This window comes from Phoca vitulina, unplaced genomic scaffold (genome assembly GCF_004348235.1).
Source record: "Phoca vitulina isolate PV1807 unplaced genomic scaffold, GSC_HSeal_1.0 scaffold48, whole genome shotgun sequence".
NCBI lineage: Eukaryota > Metazoa > Chordata > Mammalia > Carnivora > Phocidae > Phoca > Phoca vitulina.
Genome location: NW_022589751.1, coordinates 12,536,514 through 12,558,509, shown reverse-complemented (window position 1 = coordinate 12,558,509; position 21,996 = coordinate 12,536,514). Strand labels below are relative to the sequence as shown.

The window sequence follows — 21,996 nt, the reverse complement described above, 5'->3', positions numbered from 1 at the left end:
GGTCTAGGATGACATGGATCCATTAATCAACCCTCACTGGGTCTGGCTTTTCACCAAGCAACATGACCATTTGGTTCAGATGTTTCTACTACGTCTACAGATATTGTGAGAGGCTATTGGCTGCATTGCTGGTAATTTCTCTCACCCCAGGCCATGACCCCACATCATAACCATGCCCCTTTCCAAAGTATATAGTGTCATTTATTTAACTAGAATGTTAGGGGATTACAGACTCCCAGTGGTGCTCCCTCCTGCATCTCTTGCTTCTGCAGATATTTCTGAGCTTCAGGATCTGAGTGTAAGCAACTACTGCATCTCCTATCCTATCACCCCATGTCTTCTCTGAGACCTTATTCTCACACTTAAATTCTCTCCTACTGTCTCTCCTCTGCCTTCAAGTATGTGCAGTGATCTCCCTCTCCTAAAAAGCCTTGTACTAGCTGCCTCCCTAAACTGTGGTTGGCCTCTGCCTCCTTCTCTGGAAAATCCACACACTTCCAACCTCACCGCCCATGTTTCCTGAACCTTTAGCAATCTTCCACCCCTCAGCTGTGTAACCACACTGCCCAGACAGTGAGCAGTGATGGTGGAGATGGGGTCTAAGTCAGAAGATTCACAACCAGGCCAGAGAGAGCAGGTATAATCTAAAGCAGAGAGCCTGGTGGCCCTCACATAACAAAGTGACGCTGTGGTCAAATTATAAAGGTAATCATCAGAAGTTCACAGGAACTGAGACTTGAGGTTGAGAGCCTAGGCGAATTGTCTGGGCAAGAAAAGACCTGGAACTGGTCTGGTCACAGAAAAGAGCAGCAAACATAGGGAAGTCTGAATCTGGGAAGTTCTTACGTATTTCTTATAGGGGTTGAACCCAGTCCTGGGGCTAAGTCAGATGGGAAGACAGATGATCTAGAGTGCAGACACTGAGGACAGAGAAAAGGGTGGAGCCTACATTTTTCCTAAGCCCTTACCCCAGGCTATACATTAGCTGTTAGGAACCTCAGAGCCTCTAGTTCAGGGGTCACACAAAACTCTCTGTGGGCCAGATAGGGCACAGAAATGAAACAAACCAGGAATAAGGTACCGAAATGAGAAGCAGTGACTATAGCAAACTGGAACACCCCCCACCCTGCAACGGGTGGCAGCTACTCAGCTCCAGCCAATTGCTGTCATATAGAAAACGTAATTTTATTGTCAGATCATCCGATTTTCCAGAGAAACCAAAATCTGGCTTTTTAGATGAAAGTTTATCTTAAATGTTGCCAAAGAATTTAAAAAGCTTTCAAAAACATGTCTGTAGCTCCGATTTGACCCATGCTGGCCATCTTAACTGCTGCCAGTTGCCTGATACTTGGAGAGACTAAAGACTTGGCTTTGTGGTAATACTACGTTCCCTGAGTTTTTTGATATCCACAAGGGTGACTTTTGTGTACAGAAATGATTAACCAGAAATTAGTTTTAAAAGCTATATTCAGTTTTCAAAGTTACATATTCAAAATCCCAATTCTTTGTCTAAGCTTTTAAGTTCAGCTTACAAACCTCATTATTTTGTTTATAAAACAAAGGAGTTTGATTTAATGGAAGGTTATGTATTTGATTTCAGGTACTTCATTTATCTGACTGAAATAAACCTTCCCAAGTACTATTATATCGCCAATAAATTATGTTTATAAATACAGCAAATCTTAAATAATTTAAAATGTTCCAAAACTGTATAGACACTTAGGAAGATTTCAATGTAAAATTCAAGTCTAAATAAATTACTCAACACGCTTTAGTTGGTATTACAAGGTAAACCTATTAAACTGAGAGGCAAACTCTCTTCCACATGTCAAGGACTGAAAATACAAACGGCATAGGTTCCTTAAAGCAAATGTAGTAATGGCGTGGCTCTCATGTTCTTAAACACATCCGTTCTTCATTCTAAGACCTCCAGCATTAAAAGATACAGACCTATCAAGGAAGCAACTGATGCTGCCCTGTATAGTTTCAAGGCTGCCTTCTCAGATGGCTGAAGGTGTAAAACAACCAGAAACATTGGTTGGACCAGTGACTGGATTCTAAGGGACCCAGAAAGTCCTACTTGCAGCCTCTGAAAGCCTGAAGGACCTCCATTTCTTACAGAGGTGGTTACCCAACCCAGCTCAGATCCCTGGGTTCGATGCTCTTCAATACCTAACTACATTTTCTCATATAAGTTTAGAACCCAAACTGGGCTACCATATACCCTCATTGGGTGATGCATATCCTTGGCTCTGAAAACACTTAAAAGTCTTTCCATCTTGGGGCACCTGGCTGGCTCAGTTGGTAGAGCATACGACTCTTGATCTCTGGGTTATGAGTCTGAGCCCACATTGGGCATAAAGATTACTTAAAAAACAACAAAAAAAAGTCTTTCCATCTTGAGGATTCCTGCTTTCCTTTTATATTCTTCCTTTCTAGGAGGATCACAACCCTTACAGGTATTAAAATGATAGCTGGGTAAATGCAAGACTTCATAACTTTGACTTTTAGTCACAATTCCTAAGGTTCTCCTGGCAGAACTCTGGTGCTCTCGCCCTTAGTTCACTATCTGTCCTCCATTCCATACTCCACTCCAAAGCCCCTGCTCAACTGGCTTTCCCTCTAGCACTGAGCACCCTTCTTGAAATTCTCACCTCTATCACCCTTTGTTCACCCGCCCCTATGCTGACCAGATAACCAGAGTATCCCTACTCCATCCTCAATATTGTGGAGCCCTGCCCCCTTCTCCTCAATTCTCCCCCACTCACACTTCTTCAAGGCAACCAATCTCACCCTAGAAAAGAAGAGAAAATCTGATATTACTTGTTCATAAGGCATAAATAACTGAGACCTTTTATGCTGGGTAAACTGGATGCTTCCTAAGGGGAAAAGAAATGAAAGAAAGGGAATGAACATTTCCCGGGCACTTAACTAGGTAGGCACTGGGCAGTGAGCTGTTTCACTTGAGGTGTCTCATTTGTTCCCAATAACCACACGAGGGGGCCTGTTAAAGAAACCAAAGCTCAGATACGGTAAGTGATCTGACCATCTCAGTATTGGGAATGGTGAAACCAAGATTCAAACCCAGTCCATGCAACTCCAAAACTTGCCCTTTCTCACCACACTGCTTTTCCTTCTTCAATCAAAATCCTTCCTAGTCAAATGGTGGCAGAATAAAAGAACATTGTCCTGGTGGGAAACTCTGCCTTACCATTTCCACTGGACATGGGGGGGTGGGGGCTCTAACCTGGAACTCTTCCAATTCTGTAACCCATCCACTCTGGAAAAGCTCTCCTAAACCCTCACCCCAACAACGAACAGAATAGTGCTCAGTTTAGACAGCATTTTCACATATACTGTCCCATCTGTAAGCGAGGTAGTAGCAGTTATTAGCCAATTTTAAAGATGAGGGGACTGAAGCTTAGAGACAAACATGCCCAAAGTCACGCAGCCTGTGAAAAGTACACCTAAGATTCACACATAGATTCACTGCCCCTGAACCTTGTGTTTGTTCCTCTCAGCCAGTGTCCTCCACAGACACTCTCCTGCCCCATTTCCTTTGTTCTTCTGGGGATTAGGTGGTAAAGTAGAGCCTGGGTCTTTGCTTCTGTTCCTCAAGACCCCATCCTGGCAAAACCATCTTTGTCCCCAGCCCTGCCTTTCACAGACATTCAGGCTCTTACAAAGCCTTATGGCCTTTTCCATTTTGCTCCCCCCACCACCAAGCCATCTCCTCTGAGATTTTGCTTCGAGCACTGTATCCTGAGAAAGTAGGATCCAAAAAGCCCTGCTGCCAGCAGTTTCCTTCTCCCCAAGCACTGACTGAACACTGTTCACAGACGCTTGGGTCTTCGCAATAAACCATCTCCTACGTACCCACACTGAACTGAGTATTTTTAACATGTTTCCACATACACTTAAAACAACAATGCAAGCCATGTGCTATTTCCCACCTATTTCCCACAGGTGAAGTGGCTAAGACCAAGAGCTCTTAAACTCACCTAAGGATAGAGTCAGGAAGCAGCAAACAGGGATTTCAAACCCAGGAAGCACATCTAATGCCTCTACTCCTATCAAAACATCACACAAACCCTTGTGAAAACAATGACCACAGTGACAGTAAAGTGGGTAGGATTTTGCTCAAACAACAGAGTCAAAAGCTATTTGAAAACTTAGAGGGAACCTTCTTAAGCCCATGGTCCTGCTGCCTCTAGACTAGTATGGCGGCCTCTGCCCCAACCTCCATCTCTCCCACGTTCCTGCCTGTTTTGCTGCCAGCCTGCACACATCTTCAGTGACTCCTACCCTCTTGGTAGCAGTTCTGATGTTTTCTACTGTCACTGACATTGTGTTTTGGGCATTTTTAATATTACAGGAAAGAGATTTTGGAAGATCATTCCCCAGTGACGGTGGTGTGATAGGGTCCTTGTGAATCAGGTCACTGAGAAGGGGTAGGGACAGGTAACAAGTGGGAAAGTTTATGCTCATACCTCTGCTCTGTTGTGCTCACAAGTCAACTAGATTTGCCCTGAGACTAGAAGCAGGACCTTAATTGGAAAGCTAGATGGGGAAGAGAGGTAAAAGCTTTGAAAGACAGAAGGGCTGGGCCTTGCTATGGAACCGTCACTCTGCTAAGACCTTCTTTACAAACCTTATTTCACAGAGCCCTGACAAGGTAGGTAATGTTATCCCCATACATATGAAGGAGTTACAAGCAGTTTGTCATTTGCCCAAGGTCATACAGAATGACAGATCTAGGATTCAAAGCCAGGTATGCAAAACCCTCATTCTCAACCACTACCCTATGTTGCACTATATGCTACATACTGGAAAGATAATAAAAACCTAACCCAAATATAGCTTAGATTTTGGGTTAAGGAGCAGAGCTTCCCTTAAGGGCAGAATTGACCTCAATGACCGAGTAGATTTTAAGCAAACTGAATATAACACAGCAACATTTTCTGGGGCCAAGGAGAAGGCTTCCAAGGCCCAGAGCCAAAGAAATCTAGAAGCAACGAGGTGAATATAAGCTGACTACCGGATGGCCTCTAGTCCAGAAATGTCTTGGCACAAGCTAGAGAGGGGTTTTCTTCACCCATGAGGCTGGGGACCAAGGTCAGGGGCAAGAGACTGTGCGTGGCTACAGAGGGGCACGGTAGAGAGGCTTGGCTCGGCTCATAGTGGGGAGGAGGGGAGTGGCTGGAGGTGGGGGCAGACCTGAGATCAGAAGGATCTCAGTGTGGAAGAGGCTGAGAATTCCAGGCAGCTAAAATATTTGTCAGGCTGATGTCTGAGTAACTGTACCCAGAATCTCTTCCAACAAGGGTGGCAGAGTGGCTCCAGAGGCCAGAATGCAGACACACTTCTGAGAAAGAGGACAGTGGAAAGGCTACAAAGGAGCAAGTCCAATCCATCTGCACTCCAGGACAAACCTGGGCCAGCAACCAAAATGATTTCCTAAGATTTCTATGGCTAACCAAAGAGTTTTCTTCTTTTGGGGTCCATCACCTGGTTCCTTCCTAGGAGTTACTAACAGAACCCTTAAACACAGAGGAGCAGAGTGGGAACTGGGAAAGAAGCCAGAGGAGAAATGTATGCTCTTCACTACTCCCCAGCCCCTGGTTATCTACCAGCTATCAGCTTAGACTATGTTACTTCCTGGAGGAAGCCTACCGTGAACACCCAGCTTCTCCGTTGAGCATTCGTAATGCTAATGGCCTGCTTGGTGTCCCCATCGAACTGAGAGCACGTGGGTCCAGAAAAGAAATGCTCCAGGGTACTCTGCAAATGGTAGCTATTAAGATTCCAGTCTGATATTTTTCTGGATTCTCTTCTCAGTATCTCAATACCCTTCTGCCCCAGAACCTCTTAACACACATATAACTTAAATATGTTGAAGGTCATGGAATAAAATTGAACGAACGGGGCCCAACTTGACGGCCTTGATGTCTCATGACGTGAAGTTGGCATAGCTTCTCCAGGGGTAATGGGAACCCATTCAGCTGCCCTCACACCTCAAATGGTGTAAGGAAAGCTCATACCTGATGGTTTCTCACCCTTGCCCTGGGCTGGGCAGAAGGCATCAATTTCCTATTTCCCTCCCTCTAGGACAGGTTTAGGTACCAAGGCCTTTTTGTCTGCCCCCAACTCAATATGGGTGTCTCCAGGGCATTTTCCTTGTTTTTACCTATGGTTTTCTTGAGAGAAAAGAAATCACTGGAAATCTGCTCACAAATCACAGAAATCAAGTTTCTGAATAAGTCACATAATAAATGTAACCACCACCACCACAACCATTTATTAAGTGCTTGCCAGGCACTGTGCTAAAGCTTTACATTGTTTCAGTTAATCCAACAACCCTGAGGTAGATATTTTCAACACTACCCCTCACCCAATACATATCATTAGAATTGAGGAAACTGAGGCTCAGAAAGGAGAAGCCAATCAACAAGGTCAAACCAGCTGGTAAGTAGCAAAGCTACAAATCCGAACCAAAGACACCTGACTCCAAAATCCATGCTTCAGAACACTATGCTAGATTATTTCTCAATGGAATTTAAAGGACATATACTTCTTCCCCCAAATACTACCTGGAACCCAGACTTCAGGTGGGGAAGAAGGCAAGGCCTCATTTTTTCACTTCTTTAATCAGCTTTTGTACTTAAAACACTTGGGAGGAGTGAAGACAGCCCAACGAGTCCCTCTCGCCTGTTACCCCAGCTTCCACAGCTTTTCTCATCTAAGACGTCTGATCCTTACATAAAACTACCCAATATGCTGTTTCCCTTCCAGCAAATGCTGGAATGCAGAGGTCAGCCAAACTTGGTGACTCGGAGCATTGCCAAAGACACCGGAGAGAAACCAGGAGACATTCACAAGATACCCACCATCCCTGAACTGCTTACTGGACCATAAGGCACACAGACACATTTAGACGGAAACACAAAACTGCTTCTTCTATCCTGGCTTGCCAGGCCTGGCCCCACTCCCGGGATTCTCCTAGTCAATCTCTCCTCACTGGCTCTCCACTGTCCAAGACTTTAGGTACCTTCCCCTCACCCACCTCTGGAGGCCCCACGGACCATTGGTCCCTGGGCCTCAACGATGCCAGGGTCTAAGGCCTTGTCCCCTAGAAACGGGCCAAAAGTACTCGGCCTGGCTCCACTGAGGACCCCAAGACTTATGAGGATTAAACAGAGATGGCTGAAGACTTGCAGAAGGGCCACCAGAGTTAGAAAAGCTAAACAGGCCACACAGAATTAACAAAGGAATACTAAGAGGGCAGAGCAGACACAGAACGAATGGACTAACCACATGTTGAAAAAGGAAGATAACTCAAAGATGCTCAGGGCTGAACCCAGGGGGAGAGATCCTAGAGAAAGTCTATCCAAACACTTGCAGCCCTGGGGCTTCTGAAGAAAGGGCAACCATTTAGGAAAAAGGCCCTTGGCTGAGGGAGAGACTGGACAGAGGAAAGCTGAGTGGGAGAGGGAGAAACTGGGGGAGCCCTGAAAAGGGAAGCTGGAGTATCTCTTCAATGCAGGAAGCTTGAGAGGACACCAGAGAAGTCGGCAGGGACTGGAGGACAAGCACTGAAGGTTCCAGAGGACGACAAGAACAGGGCTGAGAGGCCAGGGCCTCTGGAACCCCAAGGGCCATGTCCAGGTGCACCCCGGCATCCACCCTGTTTGGGTAAAACTAGTCACCGAGGGCTATTCCCTGTCGCCCTACTGAACTCTGCAGCCAATCTGGAAGGCAGAACCCTCAGAGGCAGGGAGTTTACCAAGGGAGAGACACAGTCCTGTCTGTGGGAAGTTCACATTCTGAGAGGAGACAAAGAACCGTCTGTGTCTAAAGAACCCACCACACACAAGACACAAAACTGAGGAACAAATACCAACTAGTGCAAATTAATATAATCCTTAAAAGTGTGAAGACAGAGGAAGAATGCGCACTGACGTGCCACGGAGACCTGCGAAGATCCAAGTTGGGACTTTCCACACCTTAGGACTCAGCCCACTAGTCACCTGTTCACATGCCTGGGTGGGGCTTCAGTGCTCTTCAGCAGCTACTACACTGCAGCGGCACCGACTGGGAAAAATCAACATTGCTGGGAGACCTGGAGTGAAGAGTCCCTCCCTGGGGAGCCCAGGGACTCAGCGGAGCCTGGGGGCAGAGCTTGCTCTCTACTGATCTTCCTCCTCTCTCAACAATCTCTCATCTTGTCCTCAAAATGTGCAAGATTCATGGCTTCATAACCTCTGGCTGTTTCGTGTGGTTTCCTCTCCAACTAAGTAGAAGCTCCTAGAGGATAAAAACCAGGTCTTCTCCACACCCTGCAGTGTAGGAATATAACAGACACTTGTCACAGGTGGGGTATGTGGAGTGTTGATTAAAAGAATTTTTCCACAAATAGCAAACACGGCAAATCTTTTCCATTGCTATTCTTTGCCCTATCACTTGCATTTGACACCCATCTATCTCTCTTTGATGGCTCACGCCTAAGACCCGCCCATTACTGTATCCACCTCAGGCTGGGAACTGGGCCTACCTAAGCTTTGTTAAGAAACACCAGCTCAGCTCGCTTGTGGGAACAATGGAAGGGTATGTGGCCCAAGAGTCTCTGGTGGGGGCAGAGGGAGGGTCTCCCCACACTGGGCGGGCCCACTGATAAGGATCCTTCCCCTCTGTCTCCTAACAGATTCAGATTAATGATCGCTCATTCCTAATTGTCAAATTTCTTTTCCTTCATCCTGTGTCTAATCACCAGTGACAGAAACCATTACGCAAATGAGAGCAGACGACTTCCCCCAACTGTTCGCATTGGTAAAAACCTTGTAATTTAGAGCTCTGATTTGTAGGGGAAGCTGGTCTCCCCCAGGCATCCTGGGCATCTGCTCAACTGATGCCCAGAACAGCCCCCCCCCCCCCCCCCCAACTCCAACCCCCCAACAAATATTTGACTTCACAAAAGAGTAGTTTCCCATGTACCTGCTGATGTAAAAATGGGAGCCTGTAATATGGCTGACCTCCATTCAGGTCCAAAGCCCCACCTTCCCTTGGTGTGTCTGCCTCCACGCTGCTGGTTAGCATAAGAGTAAGCAACAGAGCAGATATGTTTCTTAGCCGCAAGTAGAATTTGAGCCTAAACAGCCCTAACTTAGTCCTAAGGGAAGGGAGGAGACTAGATCTCTTCCTTGGGAGAAAGGGAGGAAGCAGAACATGAATCAATGTTCTTAGTTATCATCTAGACTGGATCTTCAATCTTTAGGTGCAGAAGCAAGCTGGGAGAAGTTATGATACCTATTCAAGCACAAATAATGCACTGGGATCTAGAACTCCTTTTCCCCACAACTCCTTCCAGCACTCTTCACTCAGAACAGGGCTTCCCGGTAGTTTTCCCAAGAGGTCTTTAGCTGGAGCCCAAAAGAGCTTTTTCCCTGAGCTGTATCTTGTGCACCTTCTTGGGCACTGCCCAGTAGGGTGAGATGTGAGGACAGCCTGTAGTACAAGGGAGGCGGTAAGGTAGGAGAATCAACAGTTTGCTGGAAAGGGAGCAGCAGGGGGTTTGCAGTCAAATTAACACTAGGTTCTTATCTTGATTGCCACTAGTCACTGAAACCTCTCTGAGCCCGTTTCTTTAGCGGTGAAATGAAAATACCTACCTTGCAGGATAGTGAGGAATAAAGATAAATGCACTAGGCAGATAGTGAGTGTCTCATAATCAGGTTCCCTATTGTATTACCCAAGGGTCAGGACCAATCCTGTAAAGAACCCTCCCCCTTGGTCGCCTTAGGTCAGATCTGTCAGCACAGCATCCAGCCAGGATCAGCTGAGTGGCACATGCCTTTCTGCTGCACATCACCCACATCTTTGAGGGCTGAGCTAGGAACGCAACAGACCTGCTAAGGAGAACAAGAATAATCCGCTATCTTTCAAAGTTTGATTGTGGTCAAGTTTATCCTCTGTCTGCCTTGTTTTCTTTGCTGCGCTCCTCTTTCCCAAGAGATGGAGGGATGGAGATCACTGCAATCACATTTTCCAGCATTGGCTATATTTGAAAGAACTACACTTGAGAAGGTACCGTGTTTGCACACCCACGCTGCATCAGAGAACCCCAGAATGGGGTACTAAAAATAAACACCCCTACCCAAAATACACACACAGGTGCACACATGCATACACATACATCCTCTCAGTCCATCAGTGCGCTGTAACTGTAAACTGAGCTTTGGGGGTTAGAGCCACAGCTCAGATGCTGAAAGTAAACCTTTGGCAAAAAAAAAAAAAAAAAAAAGGAAAAAAACCCAGAGTTTTCCAACTCCTCTTTCCTTCCAGAGAGAAGGGGCATGGAGATGGGAGTGGAGGTGAAGAGACACAGGGCCACCAGGCCACCATACTGCCCAATTCCAGCGGCCCCAGTTCCACTGAATCATGTGACCGATGGCCCTTTGAGTTGTGCAGTGCCCAGCTGTATGTAAGCTGCAGCCCTGAGAGGGGTTCCCACAAGTAATGATGAAAAGGAAAAGAAATTCCACTTCTGTGCTCCATCATCAGTTGCCCTGACTTTCAAAGGAGTTTGTAGAACATTATAGGGGGGTCTGGCAGAGGCGCTGGCTTTAAGAAGCAAGGCTGTATTTTTGTCCTTGCCCTGAGGTGGATGATAGGTGGTAAGTTAGCTGCCTAAGCTTGACCCCATTTCATTTACTCGGCCAGGAAACTCCGCAGGAGTAGAGGACGTGGCCTGGGCTGGGAGGGTCACAGGACCTGGAGGTTGTAGTGAGACCTGACCAATGTCCAATGGCTAAAACTGAGTTTAAAAGCTTTAGGCTAGGTCAGGCAGTACTTCCCTGGGGCTCACACTGTATGTCCCACTAGACAAGGTTAAGCAGTGGAGAAACTTAGTAAGCAGAGAGGCAGGCCAGTGTGGACAAGGACACGCATGCGCGCACGCACGCACGGACACACATATCACACACACATCCACACAGAGGCTTATACCCCTAGAACCTAGAGAAGCCACTACTAGGAGAACTCCCTTGGCACTCAGCACAGGGAGCAAGAGCTGGTGCTGAAAGAGAGAAGCTGTATGTGTCTGCAATTTGGAACTTATGCATAATCCTTGGCTCTAATGTCCCGAGGCTCTTTTCTATGTATGGCTTGAGCTTAAGGGTCCAAGTTGGAAATCTGTCTAATTCTCTCACAGGAAGGCTATCTAGGCTCTCAGAGGCAAGCCTCCCTCTCACTCTCCCCATTAAGAGTCCCAGTAACCATTCCCACCCAGCCTAGAGCCTGACTCTGTGAAAACTGGAAGGAGACAGACTGACCTGACGGTCAGGAGAGCTCTGGCCCTGCAGCCCGGTAGTGGGCGTCCAAGACCATCTCCTCCCTCTCAGGCTGAGGCACTGAGGCTGCAGGAGACAGGAATGAGAGCCAGCAGTGGCATCCTGACCCAGGAGGAGAAAGCAAGAACAGATACATACATGCGTGTGCATGCACACACACGCACACACATCCCGACGGTGACAGACTGACACACACAGACGTGATGACAACCAGAAGCTGGGACTCCACACACTGAATGCGGGACCTTGGGGGGGGGGGGCAGAGAGGGAAGATGCTGGGGCACAGAGGCAAGGGCAAGAAGTCCCTCCAAATGGGAGTGGAGCGCCAACCACCCTGCCTTGCCCCAAACACCTGCCTCCAGGGCCATGGCAAGAGTCCAGTCCATTAAGTGCAGCGTGCAATACTAGCGCTTGGAGTCTCCTGTCCTCATCAATGAAGCGGTGTGGACGGGCTAGCAGTCACCTGGCAGGAGGCCTCGACTCCTGGCAGGCTAGTTGTATCGACCCTTGATCATTGTGTTCAACAAGGGCCCCACCTGTGAAGAGACATGAGGAGCCAGTCAGAACTGCCTGTCCCCTGGCCCTGGAGCCAGACGTGGTGTGTCTGGAGGCATTCTATGTCCAGCCAAGGGCAGGGATAAGGCTTTCGTTCAATCTTGTAAACCCACTAACCTACTCTCTTCCTGGAGAATATTCCAGGACATGGCCCTCTCCTTTGGGTCCATCTTGTATTACCTTCCCTCTCACAATACCCTATAAACAGCACCAAACTGACAGACAGAAGGTCAGAGGAGCCAATAATCCCCAAAACCCAAGAGTGCCTGCATGTTTCTTAAACGAGCTTTAAGAAGGTTAAATGCCTCTGTATCCTGAAACGGTCACATGCATTCGGGGCTGGTGCCACCTCCCAATCCCACAGGTCCTCCGAATGCTGAGGCTATCCACAGGAAGAAGGCAAGAGCATTACAAATGCCTCCCCTGGGTACCCAATGGGCCACTGGCACACCTGTGTGGGAAGCAGGTCTCAACATTACCTACAGCAGCCTTGGCACAGCTGGGAGAGCGTGAGGAGATGCTTTACTGCTCGCTTCCCATTCTAGAAGAATCCCCTCAGGGGTCCCCAGCTGGCACACAAGCCCCATGGGGAACATTACCACTAGCATGGAACAGATTATAATTGATCCACCAGTCAAGCCCAGCTCTCACCAGAAAACAAAGATTTTCTGAACACGCCCATAACCTCTATGGAGAGAAAGGACACCAGATACTGAAACAGAGCTATGGAGAATGTGACACCAATCCTGACTTGCACTTGTCACTCTGCCCACTGGGCCACAGGAGTGCCACCTTGGGGCAGCCACATACCTCTTGTGGGTTCCCCAAGGCCTCTCCAAGCATCTTCTCAATGTTTCTCATTATGGCCACTTTCTGATGGGCTTTGAGAGGATATTCAATTCTCTTAGGGGTGGGGGCCCCCTGCAAAGGAAGCAGCAGCTCAGGAAATGCCTTTAGCAGCAGGCTTCAATGTAACCCACCATTCTAGCACCTTCACCCCTTCTAAGAAACCCAGTTCAATCCCATCCCTCTTCATCTCCCCAAAGACCTGGGAATCACTTTCAGAGAGAGCCAACCTCCCCACCCTGCCCCAATTCATTTATTACACCTACCTCACCCCAATCCCATCTAGGGGGAAAATACCCATATTCACCTTATACCAGAAGTTCACAGTGATGGTAATCCCCCCATTTAGTAATGACTCTATGTGATGCCACCTGCAAGAAAATAAACATGCTCCTGTTTGCCACCAATATTCTTTTAGAGGTAGGGATGGAAAACTAGGTAAAGTCTGGCTAAAGCAAATAACAAGGACATATCTTTATACTCATCCTGTCAAACACACCCCGGGACCAGAGGCAGTGGTGTTCAGTTCAGTCTCCAAACACAAAAGAGCCAAGAACAGTCTCTCCAGCCTCAAGCCACTGGGATCTCTTTGGACCTGAGGAATTGTCATCTTGTCCTAGAGACTGGGTTGTCATTTCCCCCATGTTCAGTATGCTCACATCTGGATATGCCAACCTTTCTGTAGATCACATAAGACCAATCCTGCCACAACTCAGAAGGGACACAGATACAGCTCCCAAGAAGCCCAGTCCTAGCCCCCTCCTCACCAGTACATTGGGATGTAAAGAACATCACCAGGGCCAACCACTGTTTCATAACCAACCACGTTCTGGAAATTGGGGAACCTCTCGTAGTCAGGATTGTCAAAGTCCACCTGAGAGGTTCAAGAGAAAGAAAAAAAAAATCAGTCAATCACCAAATCTTTATTAATAATTGTGATGTGCTAGTCTGGTAGTGATAAAAAGATGGCTTTAAGAAAAAAAAATGTGTTTAGAATTCATATCCAGCAGAAGATACCACACACACCTTAAACATACACACACCCTCTCAGAGAACAGTGTAAGACAGGCCATGCTTGAAGATTAATAAAGAATCCTGGGCCTCAGTGCTCCTGAGGTCAGAAGCCAATCATCACAGCTTGCAGGTCAGAAAACCTACTCATGGCCTGCAGATATGAGGAATGAGGATGCATCCTTCAACCAAATCTTCTGAAACTTTCTCCCACACACATATTCCTACCAGCAAAAACTCATACATGAAGTGACTAGGCAGTTTTCTCAAGAAAGGAGAGGACCTCTGGTTGGCCATAAAGTCAACCATATACTTCTTTTAGATCCAAGAAAGACAGTAAATGACATATGACAATTCTGTTCATCCTTCTCCTTATCAGAAAGTAGCAGCATCCATGACAACAGAACAAATTATTAAATCCAATGGAGACACATTCAAGCAGAGTAACCAGAGTCCACTAGCATTAGTGATGGGGTCTGCCCTCCAGAATTAGCTCAACGGAACGGTTTATCCTTATAAACATCTGGGGACCACCACAAGGGCCTGGAATATGTGAGCTACACTGTGAAATTATCCTGAGTTTATCCACAGGGAAGGGGAAAGACATGCCAACCTTGGATCCCAAAGGAGTTCTATACCCTCCTCAGACCACACAAGCTCACCTGGCTCTGTCTGTCACATGGGTGATGAACAGGATATGGGTACAGGCACTCAAACTGATCCGGAGGGAATAAAATGCATCGCTTGTAGCCTTTTATCTGAGCAAAGAAGTTCTGCTGCTCATCATAGTGAGCAGGTGTCACATTTCCTGTAGGAGGAAAGACATTTTCTTATTCCGAGCAGTGGCTCTATTGCATAGGCTGGAACACAAGGCCCAGTGCTGGAGAGAAACCCAGCCTGCCCTCTCAGCTAAGGGTTCCCAATCAAAACTTCAAGCAGAATCAGGGTGACTGCAATTACAACTCTCAGCAAAGTAGGTGTTACACTTTCAGTGGGCAATAAGTTGTTCAGAAACCATCGCTGGCTAAGGGTTCACCATCAATTACAGCAAAGCAAACTTTCATAAATGATGCTTCTGCCCTTACTGGAAGCAGCAGCACATCAAGATAATATTCACAAACCTGGCAAAATAATATATTGTGCATACTTGTAGTCTTCTTGACTATAGCACAAATGAAAGGGTAGCAAAACAAGAGTAACAACTGAAATGACTGGTATCAACAACACATGCATAATCTTCTTTGATGGAGTTAATTGGTCATTTTAAGTTGTATGAATATGTACTTGCTTTGAGTAGCTCTTCTGGAGCTCAAAGATTCTCAACCTTTGTTCTCACTTCAACACATCTGTGGGATGCAACACTTCTTAGAGCAACACTGAGGCTGTTAATTCTCATGGGGGCATGAGGGGAGCATATCAGATTCCTGAAGTGTTCTATAATTTGAATAAGGCAAATTATTTAAAATGCCAACTTGAATTAGTTCTGCCCTAGTATATGTATGCTCCATCTACTCTTTATAACTGGGACCTCATCTGTTGTTTATCCTTTGCACAATCCAAGAGCTGAGCGGTCCTTCTGTAGGGCAGAGTTCAGAAAACATTCCCTGGGTCGGCCTGAGTGGGCCAAGACAGCCGCCTTCTTTAATGCTGAGTCCATGTGCATCCTCAAAGGAGATTTGCTCTCTCATCTCTACCTGAGGGATCTGCTTCTGTGCACTCTACCGAAGGACAGGAAGGCAACAGAAGAACGTATAGCTAAGTAGGTCAAAACTAGCTCCTGGCAGGTTAATCAAGAGCTGGTTTCAAAGGGGCAGGTTAGGGGTGCAATCCATAAACTGCATCGCTAGAAATCTTTATTAATACTTGCAGCAAAGGATCCAAAACTGAAGAAAGGACAATAAAAGGAGAAGAGACCACTACTCTGCTTCCTTGATTAATCCAATTTATTCACTATTTACTAAGTACCTACTATGGGCCTGGCCTTGAGCTAGTGCCACAAATAAAAACAAGAATGAGGGGTGCCTGGGTGGCTCAGTCGGTTAAGCGACTGCCTTAGGCTTGGGTCATGATCTCAGGGTCCTAGGATCGAGCCCTGCATCAGGCTCCCTGCTTAGCAGGAAGCCTGCTTCTCCCACTCCCACTCCCCCTGGTTGTATTCCCTCTCTTGCTGTCTCTCTCTCTGTCAAATAAATAAATAAAAATCTTAAAAAAAAAAAAAAAAAAGAATAAGATAATGACCCGGCCAGTAAGCAGCTCTCCTTCTTTTGACTGGAATTCAAAGGCCTCTCCTCTCATTCAAATGAAAAAAGAAAGAATGAACATATTCACATATTTGCTTGTGTATGCATAAAATCCTCTAGCGGGATACACAAGCAACTAATAACATGTGGTGCCTCCAGGGAGGGATATTGGAAAGCTCGGAAATAGGACTGGAAGAGAGATTTATCATTACACACCTATTTATACCTTTTGAATTTAACTCCATAAATATATTAACATTCAAAAGATACTGAATTTATACTGAAAAAATAAGCTTTCCTCTTCTACTGGAATAAAAGTCTTCTGAATACAGACAGATCCAATAAATAGAACAGTATCTCAGGAAGATCCCTAATACCTGAGTATACACGCTCATGCAGCAACTGAGGAAAGGAAAAGAGAACTAACTCTCTTTTTAGAGTGCATGAAACTAGCTTAATCACTTTATGTACATTATCTCGTTGAATCTTCATAGCTATTTATATTATCACATTCCTTTCACAGAAGAGGCGGCTGAGGTTTAAAAAAGTTAGGTGACTTGTTCAAAGTCATAAAGCAAATGAGTGGTGAAGACAAGCCTGGAAATCAGGTTTGTAGGACTCCAAGCTATGCTGCTTTCTGAAAGATTTCTTACCTTCCATGCCGATGAGCAGCAGGTTGGATGTCAGCTGTCCCCAGCCACGCTTTCCCTGTTGCTTATTAATCCAGTTCCAGTTAAAACCCAAGAAGTCCATGACAATCTTTCTGCCCACGGTGTCATTGAGTGTTTGCTGCAGATACAACCTATGTTCCCCGAGAATAAAATCCCATTAGTGCACATACACAGTCCCTTGGCATGGCCTCCCCACATCTGGAAATCCAAATCCACAACAGCACCTCCCACAGAGACCAGCTGCAGCCATGCAAATTTTAACCAAGATAGATTCTCACAGAACCGAATCCTTGCCTGTCCTTCTTCGAGCTCTGTTCAACACCAAACTTGCTATTTTAAAGAAAAAATTCTTTTTTTTTTTTTTAATGTAAACGCTATACCCAATGTGAGGTTTGAACTCACAACCCTGAGATCAAGAGTTGCATGCTCTCACCAACTGAGCCAGCCAGGCGCCCCTAAAAGAAGTGATTCTTGACCTTTTCTGGGTCACAACATAAATCTAAGAATCCAAGGAACGCTTCCATAAATATGTACATACACACAGAACTTTCATACAATTTCATAGATTCCTCAACACCTATTCAGAGACTAAAATGATTAATCAGCTTTTCTCTAGAGACGCTCAGAGCCTCAGACATCCTCTTTGGCCCTCGATGGCCGTTGTGATAGATCATATTACTGTTCACCAAGATCTAGTTTCTTCCCTGTGGGAGAGTTAATTCTCCTGTATCCCCTTGAAGCCAAGCTTGCTTATTTAACTTGCTTTGACCAGGTATGTCCACAAAAATGACTTGTGTTGCTTCTAAACTGTAATTTGAAGAAACAGTACTCACTACCACCACATCTCTTTCCCTCTGCTAATCAACTGCAAGGTTTCAGATAGTAGCTGCTGGGTCCCAAAATGAAAAAGATGACGTAACAGCAGAGCCTCCATGTGACCTATGACAGACACCGCAGCATGGCTGTTGTTGTTATAAACCTAAATAAACCTTTGTTGTTTCAAGTCACTGCCCCTGGCTTGAAACCTAGTTTATCTTAACTAATTCAGCCACCTCTCTGCAGCGGCCTTCTACAACTGAAAGCCTCATCAGGCTTTCTGCAGACCTAGGGCTTCTAATACACCGAAGAAGATCGGAAATTAATTAAGGGATGTGAAAACCCAGACACTTGCTCAAGTCCCATAAGGGACATTAATAAAGGGGCAAACATGAAGACAAAACACAAAAGCAGCCCTGTTCTAGTCCCGAGAATGTTACTTCAAATGGCTCAAAGGTATCTCAATGCCTAGAATCAGGATGCTTAAGGTAATATTAACTAGAAATCTTTTAAGTTGTAAACACTAGCTACCTTTTGGGGGACAAGGAACCCTCAGGACTCAAATGCAACCTTTGGACTCTCCCCAGAAATTATAAAATATTCATACAAAAATTTTGCCAAGTAACTTTGAAAGAGGCAGAACACTCACCAAATATGAATCCAAACAACTCCTATTACATCTGAACAGTAAATGGTCAAAAGAGCTCAAAGAGAAATCCTAGAATTCCTTGAATCATTAACAACCCGTACAATTCCAAAGTGGAATTGGTTGGTGGTAAAGTAAGCTGGTAGGGCAAAACCTGTGCATAGGAAAAAAATTTTCCTTGAATCACTCATAAAGACTACACTCATAGTTTATACTTAGTGAGGCAAACTGCTCTCCCTATGGGAGGTAAGAAACTTAAAGTGATTGAGGAACCAGGACTCCTGTGTCTTATCTCATGCTTCTTCCAGCGCAGATGTTCATGCAGTGGAATTACATTCCATCAGCACCATTTAAATCGACTTCTCTCTCTCAACATTGGGGATGTGTGGACGTGTGCATACACATGTATATGCTATGTTAAATTTGAGGAAACTTAAGCAGAAGATGACTTACACCAGTCTTTGTAAAACATAAAGAACTGATCAATCACAGTTGAGACCCTGGAAACTCTTTTTGGTCAAAGTTCTAGCGGTATGATAACGGCTATGTGTCAGGAAGACACACAAACACAAAAAAGATATTCCAAATCCATTCATTCAGCCATATGCTGCTAAGAGTCAGGGAAAGAACTGAGGTAGGAGACTAAAGAGAAGCCCAGGGTTGGGCACCAAGTGTGAGATGGAGATGGTCATTCACCATGAAGTACTCAGTGAAAGCAATTCCCCAGAAGCAATGTTACAGTGCGGAACTGAATGCTGTCTGGGACCTACCGAAGAGGCTGTCTTCACATATAAGGATAAAAGCACAGAGGAAGAGTCACATCTGAGTGTGTCCTGTGTTTGCTATCTCTAGTACAATGTGGAAATCCGTATCAACTGAATCTGATCTCCCCTAATCTAGAGGACCCTGACATCCTTCACCCCAGAATCACAACAATCTATGAAACTTTTTAGTTTTAATTGTCCCAAGCCAGCCTAACATTTTAGGACACAGGGTGCAAACTGGCAATCTCAGGGCTAAATCCAATGACAGTCGGTTTTGTTTGGTACCCCGCAGCATTTCTAAAAATTTGAATTAGCTGCCTCCATTTAAAAGTCAAAAAAATGTTAAGTAAAAATCCTAATTTCTGGCTTCTCTTGAAAATGAGAGTATCTGGCAACCCTGGGACTGCATTCCTAAATGGAAACAAGAGTCAAGTAATGACTTCTCACTTTGAACAGGGCATATGCTTTCAGCTTCATTATAGTTTTTACCCAAACAACTTCTCTCGTTTTGTTCACCTACCTGACCCTTCTAGGCAACTGTGACTGTCACTCTGTGAAGACAACAAAGAACTACAGAGTCACAATTCAAGTCTAATCATTCTCTCATCTCTCAAGCTAGAGAACTCGTCTAACTCCTCCATATGCTCAATTACAAGAAAGGAAAATGAATGCCCTAGATTCAGTGGGAAGCCACGATCTGGGAACTTACCTCTCTTCTCCTCCTTGCTGCTGTATATCCTGCAGTTTCTCAACAAACTCATGAAATTTCATCTCCTCCCTGTTGGACCTGGGCTTAAAGTTCTGGAAATTAGCCATCTTCTTCTCATCATAGTACAAGAACTTGTGGGTGCTGGCACTGTACACAGAGAAGTCTCCGTTGCCAATGTTCTCCTGCAGGTATTCAAGGTCCCATTTCAGGGCAGGATACACAAGATTTGTGTCTGTCAGCACCACAGGCTCCTAAGTGAAAACAACAAGTGAAAAAACAAAGTCGTCCCAAGGACCTGGTGGATTCTTGTCTCATGAGTCCAACTTCCCTACTTCTGAACACTTTCTCCTGTGAACAAGCGCGAACTCTTTAAGTTCCATTTCTCCCCGCCTCCCTCTCCATCTTCCCTCAGGCCCTGGTCCACAGCCCTGCCAGTCCCCCACCTGTATCACCATTCGCCTTTGACCTCCCCTCTCAAGCTGGTCCCTTCCCCCTCCCCCTTCGGACGAGGCCCCGCCTCCTACCTCATTCTCGATAAGCTCCTCCGCCCGGGGGTCGCTCTGACTCAGACGCGGGATGGGCCGGGTCGGGAAGCTATAACTACGCAGTTGGGACTCATCCCAGGCGAGGCTGGGCGCTTCGGCCTCTTCTCGGGGTTCTCCAGAGCCCGAGGCCGCAGCCTCCGTCGCTGTCGCCGCCATCTCCGTCGCTACAGACGGCCCCACCGGAACCGGAAGCCCCGCCTATTCCGGATAAAACACAACGGAAACCATAGAGATGGCCTGCGCGCGAGAGCGGTCCAGAGACACAAAGAACGCGGAACCGGGGCGTGGGGGAGCTCCTCCTAATGGTGACCTACAGCTTTACACCCTAAGCTCGGCCCCTGAAGTCTTGGGGCGCAGAGGTTAAACCCACTGATCACCTGGTTAACCAATACACCAAATATTACTGCTGCGTCAGTGTGCCCAGGCCTACACGAGAAGCAGAGAAGGAGGCCAGTTTAGCGGGGCATTAAACTTTACAGTCATGGATGGGGAGAGAAGTAAACTCTTGACCTACCTAAGAAATCAGAAGGAAAAGCAATTGTCAGATTGATAGATGTTGGGCAAAGGTTGCTCTGCAGGCCTAGACAAAAGATAAAATCCATAGAATGGGAGAATATATTTACAAAGTATATAGCTGATAAGTGACTTGTATCTAGAGTATATAAAGAATTCTTACAACTAAGCATAAAAAGTCAACCCAGTTAAGAAATGGATGAAAGACTTGAATAGACATTTCTCCAAAGAAGATATACCATGGCCAATAAGCACATGAAAAGATGCTCAACATCTTTAGTCATCAGGGTAATGCAAATCAAAACCACAATGAGATACCATTCACAGCCACTAGAATGTGGAAAAATTGGAACCCTCATATGCTGCCAGTGGGAATGTAAAATGGTGCAGCTTTTTGAAAAACGGTTTTATAGTTCTGCAGAAAGTTAGAGTTATCCTATGATCCAGCAATTCTCTCTCTCTCTCTTTCTTTTCTTTCTTTCTTTCTTTCTTTCTTTCTTTCTTTCTTTCTTTCTTTCTTTCTTTCTTTCTTTCTTTCTTTCTTTCTTTTCTTTTCTTTCTTTTCTTTCTTTCTCCAGCTATTCTACTGCTAGGTATATACTGAAGAGAATTGAAAACATACATCCACACAAAAAAGTTGTACAAGAATGTTCACAGCAGCATTATTTATAATAGCCCCAAAGTGGAAATAACCCAAATGTCTATCAACTGATGAGTGTATAAACAAAAAGTTGTATATCAATATAACAGAATATTATTTGGCCATCAAAAGAAATGAAGAACTGGGGCGCCTGGGTGGCTCAGTTGGTTAAGTGACTGCCTTTGGCTCAGGTCATGATCCTGGAGTCCCAGGATCAAGTCCTGCATGGGGCTCCCTGCTCAGCAGGGAGTCTGCTTCTCCCTCTGACCCTCCCCTCTCTCATGCTCTCTATCTCATTCTCTCTCAAATAAATAAAATCTTTATAAAAAAAAGGAATGAAGAACTGACACATGCTACAACATGGACAAACCTTAAAAATATTATGCTAAGTGAAGTAAGTCAGACACAAAATGTTACATATTGCATGATTCTGTTTATATAAAATGTCCAAAATAGGCAAATCCATACAGACAGTAGATTAGTGATCGCCAGGGTCTAGGGGTAGGGGTAATGAAAACAATTTAGAATTAGTGGAGATAATTGCACAACTTTGTAAATATACTAAACATCACTTTATTGTACACTTTAAAGGGATGAATTTTATTGTATGTGAATTATATCTTGATAATAGTAAATAAATTAGAAAACACTGTTTCTTAACCCAAATTCGATCAGGGCTTGATTGAATGCAGATA

General features: G+C 45.5%; 1 protein-coding gene across 2 annotated transcripts; it reads right to left on the bottom strand.

Moving 5' to 3' along the window:
• Window positions 1–207: 207 nt before the first annotated feature.
• Window positions 208–20,320, bottom strand: HIF1AN (hypoxia inducible factor 1 subunit alpha inhibitor). Of its 2 annotated transcripts, XM_032432594.1 has the most exons (8): window positions 20,128–20,320; window positions 19,604–19,854; window positions 16,651–16,799; window positions 14,420–14,565; window positions 13,514–13,620; window positions 13,054–13,117; window positions 12,711–12,821; window positions 208–11,881 (listed from the first exon to the last, which is right to left on the bottom strand). In XM_032432594.1, exons 1-8 carry the CDS (start codon window positions 20,302–20,304, stop codon window positions 11,837–11,839), a joined length of 1,050 nt encoding a protein of 349 aa, XP_032288485.1. In that variant the 5' UTR covers window positions 20,305–20,320; the 3' UTR covers window positions 208–11,836. The 2 variants fall into 2 exon arrangements, with proteins under 2 accessions (XP_032288485.1, XP_032288484.1); XM_032432593.1 differs by lacking the exon at window positions 208–11,881 and having other exon boundaries at window positions 11,889–12,821.
• Window positions 20,321–21,996: the final 1,676 nt, after the last annotated feature.